General features: G+C 33.1%; 2 protein-coding genes across 2 annotated transcripts; both read right to left on the reverse strand.

Annotated features, from left to right (window-relative positions):
* Nucleotides 1-213: 213 nt before the first annotated feature.
* Nucleotides 214-3,669, reverse strand: LOC131637912 (MDIS1-interacting receptor like kinase 2-like). The gene is made up of 2 exons (XM_058908479.1): nt 785-3,669; nt 214-694 (listed from the first exon to the last, which is right to left on the reverse strand). Exons 1-2 carry the CDS (start codon nt 3,621-3,623, stop codon nt 339-341), a joined length of 3,195 nt encoding a protein of 1,064 aa, XP_058764462.1. The 5' UTR covers nt 3,624-3,669; the 3' UTR covers nt 214-338.
* Nucleotides 3,670-5,632: 1,963 nt separating this feature from the next.
* On the reverse strand, nt 5,633-7,317 carry LOC131637909 (uncharacterized). Its single transcript, XM_058908473.1, has 3 exons — nt 6,774-7,317; nt 6,400-6,668; nt 5,633-6,298 (listed from the first exon to the last, which is right to left on the reverse strand). The coding sequence occupies exons 1-3, from the start codon at nt 7,315-7,317 to the stop codon at nt 5,633-5,635; spliced, it is 1,479 nt and encodes a 492-aa protein (XP_058764456.1).
* Nucleotides 7,318-7,937: the final 620 nt, after the last annotated feature.

Genomic DNA, 7,937 nt, shown 5'->3' on the forward strand with positions numbered 1-7,937 from the left:
ACGTTGCCGAGGGCTCTGTATTTTTTTGGTAATCATTGGGTAAATTACCATTATCCACGGCTTTTCCAATTACAGGGGGCTTTTAACTCTTGGTAATGACAAATTTTATTGTTGTGAGAAAGAGAGTGACCTAATAATTTGAAAGGATAATGATTTCCGAATACTTTTGTAGGATTGAATACTTTATATATTAAACTGATGAGAAAATGATAATTTTTAGATGAAACCGACTATTTATTCGACTCATACCAAAAACATACAACAAAATGGATGAGAAAATACAACAGAAGAAACATGAGAAAGACAAGGATGTTACTAAAACAAATTATTTCAAAGAGTTATTCTAGTTGTCCTAGTCTAATCATGTGGAGTTGGTTCCCCAAAGGTGTTTTTCCTATTGCAAGCATCTTTGACACTTGATCCATGGTTGGTCTAGAACGTGGTTCTTGACTCAAGCAAGCCAATGCCAACCTTGCAATCAAGATCACTTCCTCATCAATTGGTTTCTTAACTTGTTGAGGTCTTTGATCTAAAACGTCTATCAACAACATATTATTAGCCGTTGATCTTGTAGATGGTGACAAAAATAATGAAATGAGATCTCCTGGATGTTTTCCCATTATGATTTCCAATGCAAGTACTCCAAAGCTATATACATCACATTTCTCATTCACTTCCATTGTTTGTGCCAACTCTGCAAACAAACAAAATATCTTATGAGTTTCTATATTATATGATTTGATATGAAAATATAAAATCAAAACAAGAGGAAAAATGTTCTAACCTGGAGCTGCATACCCAAAGGTTCCTGCAAATTCGGTATAACTAAGTAAGCCCGGCTTTAGAAACTTAGCCGTCCCGAAGTCGGAGACATGAGCTTCATAGTCAAGATCAAGAAGAACATTTTTGCTTGATATGTCGCGATGAATAATTGGAGGCGAGCAATCATGATGCAGGTAGGACAAAGCATTGGCTACACCTTTAACAACATTCATCCTCTTTTCCCAATCAAATGCAGCAGCCTGTGTGTCATTGTTTAGCATTTGATCTAAGCTTCCGCCTTCCATGAACTTGTAAACCAAGAATGAGAACTTAGAATGTGAGCAAAACCCGTGAAGCTTTATGATGTTTCTGTGTTTGATTCCTGTCAAGGCTTCAATCTCACTCGTAAAAGACTTTGAACTGAAATATGACTTTGTTTCGTCTGTTACCAAATGAAACTTCTTAACAGCAACAACCAAATCCGTAGCCAACTCTGCCTTGTAAACATTTCCTTGACTCCCAACTCCAATGAGATGTTTGTCATCAAAATTCTCAGTAGCTTCAATGATATTTTCAAACATCATTTTCCCATCATGACTCCAAATTGAAAATAGTACTCCCCTTTGTGCTTCTTCAGATTGGCTTTCTTTCTTTGGTGATTTTCTTAGACACAAAATGTAGATTGAAATTCCAATGCCACACAACACTAGTATCAGAGCTCCTATAGCAATGAATACAGATCGAAAGACATTTTTGCTCTTTTGACTATGGGGTGTTGCACAAGAAGTCAAGCCTGTGATATTTCCACATAAGCCTTTGTTATGTTTGAATGATTCAAATGGAGCATTAAGAAAAGCAGGAATTTTCGGAAGTGGACCTTCTAACTGGTTGTCTGATATGTTAACGAAATCCAAACTCCTTTTAAAATTTTGAGGAATGGTTCCTGAAAGCATATTATGTGAGAGATTCAACATTGACAACTGCACCAAACCTCCAAGAGTTGTTGGTATTTTTCCATTCAAAAAATTGCCACTGAGATCAAGTGACTCAAGAGCTGAACCAAACTTATATGGCATACTTCCTTCAATTTTATTTCTGTTTAAATTCAACAGTCGTAACCTCGGTAGCCTTGCTACTTCTTCCGGTATCGTGCCACTCAACTCGTTTCCACCGAGATCCAACGTATCAAGTGTTTGCAGCATTCCAATTTCTGTTGGAATGTTACCGGTGAAATGATTGTTACTAATCTTGAGTTCAGTTAATGTTGTCATCTCTCCTAATTCCTTTGGAAGTTTCCCCGTCAATTGATTTGAAGAAAGGTGAAGCCTGCCGAGTTTGGTTAAACCAATAAGTTCTAATGGTATAACACCGGAAATATTATTGTTAGATACCTTGAAAGTATGGAGATCAAGACTCTTTTCCCAGTTTGTTGAAATGTGTCCCTGAAATTTATTTTTACTAATATCAAGATACTGCAATTTCGGATATACACCAAAATCTCGTGATATATCTCCTTCAATTTGATTCTCCTCGAGCCTGATTCTTTCAATGCTAGAACAATTTTTCAAACTTGTTGGCACCGGACCGGTGAAACGATTCTGATAAGCATTTAAGAGCATTAACCTTCCACCAGAGCATATTTGAGACGGCAAATGGCCAACAAAATCATTCTGAGACACAATAAAGGATTCCCAATTGGTAATGTTGAAAAGTCCATTTGGAATTCTACCGTGAAGTTTATTGGTAGCTACTTCAAAAGCAGTGAGCTTCTTCAAATTTCCAATTGAATCTGGAATTGTTCCAGAGAGATTGTTTACTTGGAGACTAAGAACATCCAAATTGATCAAATTACCTATCGAGGCAGGAATTGATCCAGAAAGACGATTATTCATCAACCACAAAAAAACAAGATTTTTCAAGTTCCCAATTGTGGAAGGAATGGATCCAGAAAGGCGATTGTTATCAAGTGCAAGTGAATACAAATTAACCAAGTTTTGTATAGAATCAGAGATTGAACCAGAAAGATTCATATGATCAAAGTAAATCAGATTCAAGCTAGACATGTTCCACAAGGATTGTGGAATTGGACCAGACAACTTGGTGTTATTAGAAAGGTAAAGTCTATTTAATTGACTCAGGTTACCTATGGTTTCAGGGATAACACCAGAAAGAGAATTCATTGACAAATCAATAAAAGTAAGGTTTGTCAAAAGTCCAATTTCTTGTGGAATTGAACCAATTAGGCCACAATTTGAAATTGCTAGATACCATAATTTGTTCAATTTTCCAATCTCAGGAGGAATAGATCCACCAGAAAAATCATTGACTCCTAAATCTAGATATAATAAATTGGATAAATTTCCTATGGAGTTAGAAATTGCTCCACTTAGTTTACAACCAGCAAAATCAAGGTTTTGTAAGCTTCTCAAAGTGAAAATTTCTTGAGGAATGGAACCACCAATAGGGTTTTGAGAAAAATTCAATCTGTTTATTTTTGACATGTTACCAATTTGTGGAGGAATGGTTCCATAAAATTGGTTATTGTAGATATCTAGGGTTATGAGGTTTGGTAATGAAGAAAAACTGAGGGTGTGAAGTGTACCATTTAGGCCCAAATTTGCAAGGTTTATGGCAGAAACTGAACTGAATTTATGACATTGAATTCCTTGCCATTTGCATGGACTTGTGGTATTTATCCAAGTTGATAAGAGAGTTTGGCTGTGGTTATCAAAGCTATGTTTCCATTTTAACAAAGCCTGTGATTCAGTTTCAGTGGCTTCAGCTATAGCTTGTGGCCATGAAAGTGCGGAAAGGACAAAGAGAATTATGAACAGAATCATAATGAAGGTAGAGGGTAGCATTATAATCTATGTTGGTTGATGATTTGTGATATTTTAATGAAGGTGGGTGATACCATTATATAAGAGAATTTCTTAACCCAAAATTGTTAACCCACCCATTAAATTGATAAAATTGTCATTGTTTTTCATAAATGTATCTATGGAAGTACTTTTTATAAAAAAAAAAATTGGTTTTTTTCCGGAGATTCATATACTGAATCCCTTAAAACTTATTAAACGTGGGATTTTTCTAATTAGTTGGGAAAATAAGAATATTCCGTAGATAAAATTTAATGAATTTAATTAATTTGACATTTTCTCAATTAATTGGAAAAATTTCCAATAATTAATTGAGAAAATTTCAAATTCTCAATTAATTGGGAAAAATCTTTCTAGTTATATCTGCGGAAAGGTTTTTCAATTAATTGAGAAAAATCTTACATCTACGGAAAGGTTTGATGAGATTTAATTAATCAGAAAAATCTTAAATTCTCAATTAATTGGGAAAATTTTTTCGTAGTTCCTTTTGCGAAAAGGTTTGATGGGTTTTACATCTACAGAACTTGGGATTTTCTCAATTAATGGAGAAAATTTTAAGTTTCACTATGTTTTATGCGCTTCATGCATCTAGGAAAGGAAGCAAATTTTTTCAAAATATAAGATGCTTCTGGATGTACATCTACGGAAGCAGGGACAAAATTAAAATTTTGCATGATGTACAACAGACATGAAAAACTTTCTTATATAATGTGTGAATATATGGTTACTTTTATTTGAAAAAAAATGATTATGTTAAACTTTGGTGGTCCACATAAGTCTGCCTCAAAATATTGCATGTGAATATATGACATTAGTACAAGTTTTATAGTCACATGTTTAACATTTTTTTTATCTAATTTATATGATTGAGCTTGTGTTTTGTGTTTGATATTGCAACTCTAAAACTTATTTTGAATCGACTGATCTTGTAAAATTGATTTTTATTAAAAATAAGTTGAAATTTAAGTGATTTATATGTAAAAAGGAGTTGAATAATTAATTTTCGGGTTAAATATGTCATGAGTTATCAAAATATTGCATCATTTAATTTTAGTCCATGTAAAAAAATTTTGTAAGAAATAATTCTCATAAAGTTTTTCGTTCACAATTTTGATCTCTACGTCTATTTGACATAACGGAAGACACGACGTGACACGACACGTGGCACGCCACATCAAGTAAAGTTAACATAAGACTTGATTGAAAAAAAATGTGTTAAATTGCGGGGGTTTAAAACCCCCTTAAATTAATTGAAATCCAATAATCACTCTCACTTATCAATTCTAGATTAGAAAAAGGAACAAATGAGAGGGCACTGACTGCACAAAGAATGGAACAACACGCTCAATCACCTGCCCAAGAGATGAATCAGAACACCACAAAACCTTAGCCAAACCAATCCTTCTTCTTGGACATCAAAACTCCAACTTTAACTGAGTCAAATGTTTGCACAGGTATGCAGGTACATTTGGATTTCTCTTTAAATGAGTCAATATGTGTATTTTACTTTAATGAGTTTCTCATTTTTTGATGATTTTGTTTCCTTTATGTCATGGTTGTGTTGGTTTTGTTCTAAAGCAAGGTTATTTATGGGACAATTTTTATGGGCTTGCTCTATTTTTTATGGTTAACTAGTTGTGTCTTAGTTTGTGTGAAGTTCATGACTTGCTCAATTTTTTAGGCATTTATGAATTTATTATTTCTTTCATATCCTACCATTTTATTGCAGGGGCGGAGCCAGGATCAAAATCTAGGAGATTCCCATGATGAAAATAAAATATAAAAAAAATGTACAAAAAATTAATGAAAAGAAATATGATAATATTACTTAATAAAAATGTACTAGTATTTCAATTACAACTCAAAAATAGAAAACATTCTAGTCTAATCGTAAATGCATTCTTCTTTTGTTCATTTATTGGAAACGCTTGATGATATCCATATCATCGATTGTATTAAACACCTATTTATCCACAAATGTCACTAAGCAATCATTTTAGCCATGGATTAGCCATTTTACTTCTCAACTCATTCTTAACATATTTCATCCCCGAGAACACTCGCTCAACACTTGCAGTGGCCACCGGTAAGGACAAAGCTAGTTTGACAAGTGTGTACACAAACCTAAATGTCTTATGCTTCTTTGTTCGAACAAGAGTCCTATAAAGTTCCGAGATGCCAGTCAAATCGGAAAAGTGATCGTCCATCTTGACACTCTCCATATAAGTCTCCAACTCACTAGACAATTCCTTATCTGTAAGATCCTCAAAGTCATTTGGGTACAATCTTGCCAATCTCACAAGTGATTTAACGTCAAATGATTCAAATGAATAACAAAGACTCAAGTAAGTAACACAATTGATCAACTCAGTATTTTTAGGTGTAAACCGATCATTCAACTCTTTCAATACCACATTTATGACATGTAAGAAGCAATCAGTCTTAAAATGATGAAAATTTGTAACAAAAGGAGCAAGTCGTTTGGATTTCTTATCTTTCACATACCGAGACTCAATGTCAGGCACATCGATTTCAACATTACCACAAGAAGCCACAACTTGCTCATAAAGTGTTTCCCATCCACCATCTCTAAATTCTTGCAACTTTTTCTTGCATATTTGAACAAGTTCCATGGCATGCACTATATGTTGACCTCCCTTTTGCAATAATTGTGACAAATTATTTGTCAAAGATAAAATCTCAACCATTAAATGAAACATAAACACAAAACTAAAAGTTTTCATAACAAATAACAAACTTTTTTGTTCACCCCTAAATGACTATCACTTTTCAAATCTTCGAACACTTCAATAATAGGAGTAAATAAATCAACCAACCTATTAAGAGTTTGAAAGTGAGATCCCAAACTTGTATCGCCATCTCTTGTAATGGACAACTCTTGATTTAAATCAGTACCAGTTTCCACCAATTCTTTTTCAATTAGATTTGCAAGATGAGCAACTTGTTTATTCTGAAGTAGAGCTTGTCTTTTGTTAGATGACCGTAAAAAAGTAACAATACGAGACACTTCACAAAAAAAGCATAAGACATTTAGGTTTGTTTATTCTGAAGTAGAGCTTGTTTATTCTGAAGTAAAGCTTGTCTTTTGCTTTTGAATCAAAGTCTTCAAACCTCCAAATTGACCATGCAAATTGACAACCTCGAGTGATGCTTTTAAACGAACAAAATAATCTACTTCTTTTTTTGAACTATATTTTGCATACGAAAACTCAATAGTCAGCTTTTTCTTCATAAGATCCTCACATGCTTTCACACACTTTTTATGATGACTATTCAGTTGCTCAGAAACATGTTTATTCAACTTATGCTTTATATTCCAACCTTTAAAACCAGCCACCACAAATGCAAAATTACTAGTACCATCGTAGCACACATAACAAGACAAACAAAAAACAACATATTTGTTTGCACTATATTCCAACCAATCATATTCTTCATGCCAACTATATTGAAAGGAACATTCCCTTCCCCCAATATCTGTGGATTCATATTCAGTTAATTTAATTTTACATGGCTTATTCATAAGGTAAGTTCTTCTTACCTCATCTTGATCATTTGGATGATACTCAAGAATTTGACTTCTTTTTCCAAGATCTGTCTCCAAATAAGCCCTTTTTAAACACCTTATATGAAGAATGAGGTTCCAGTTGTACATCATTTGAAGAGGGGGCCAAAGGGTTCTTCGGGATGCCAATTTGAAGGAGCAAGCTTCTTTGGCTCTGGAAATCTCGGTTCGGTTGTAAAGTATTTGAATAACATTCTACAATCACAATCAAAATCCAATTAATTTTACAATTCAAAACATACAAGTTATAGTTATAATTATAATTATAAACATACAATTATCATTACAAGTTATAACTATAAGTATAATTACAAACATACAATTATAATTACTGTACATGTAAAAGTTTTACAGTAAAACATAAAACAAACATAGAGCATACAAGGTTTGGACTTTGGATTCAATATAAAGAAATTTCACCGTAGATAAAAAGAATCAAGAATGGAAGTTGTTATTTACATAATTTTCTTCACAAATCAATCACAAAATTGCATAAAGTTTCAATTGGGTTGAATTTGAAATTGCAAGTGACATCACCATTATCACATAGTTTCAATGGATTAAACTAAGTTGAATTGAAAATTTGATAAATTAAAAATATAAAGAAACTTACAGGGATTGAGATGTTGATGCAGTTGCTACTTAGATTGGGGGTATTGTTGTTTTGTTAAACCTAAAATAACAAAGTGTAGTAACAAAAAGGGTTAAAA

This window comes from Vicia villosa, unplaced genomic scaffold (genome assembly GCF_029867415.1).
Source record: "Vicia villosa cultivar HV-30 ecotype Madison, WI unplaced genomic scaffold, Vvil1.0 ctg.002106F_1_1, whole genome shotgun sequence".
NCBI lineage: Eukaryota > Viridiplantae > Streptophyta > Magnoliopsida > Fabales > Fabaceae > Vicia > Vicia villosa.

What these genes read in the sequence shown, in the direction of transcription:
- LOC131637912 (XM_058908479.1), bottom strand. Translation starts at nt 3,623, where the DNA reads ATGCTACCCTCTACCTTCATTATGATTCTGTTCATAATTCTCTTTGTC. An exon ending in CTTTGGGTATGCAGCTCCAG is followed by an intron (nt 695 to 784) that starts GTTAGAACATTT and finishes GTTTGTTTGCAG; the next exon opens with AGTTGGCACAAACAATGGAA.
- LOC131637909 (XM_058908473.1), bottom strand. Translation starts at nt 7,317, where the DNA reads ATGTACAACTGGAACCTCATTCTTCATATAAGGTGTTTAAAAAGGGCT. An exon ending in TTTGCATGGTCAATTTGGAG is followed by an intron (nt 6,669 to 6,773) that starts GTTTGAAGACTT and finishes TTTTTTGTGAAG; the next exon opens with TGTCTCGTATTGTTACTTTT. An exon ending in ATTTAGGGGTGAACAAAAAA is followed by an intron (nt 6,299 to 6,399) that starts GTTTGTTATTTG and finishes TTATTGCAAAAG; the next exon opens with GGAGGTCAACATATAGTGCA.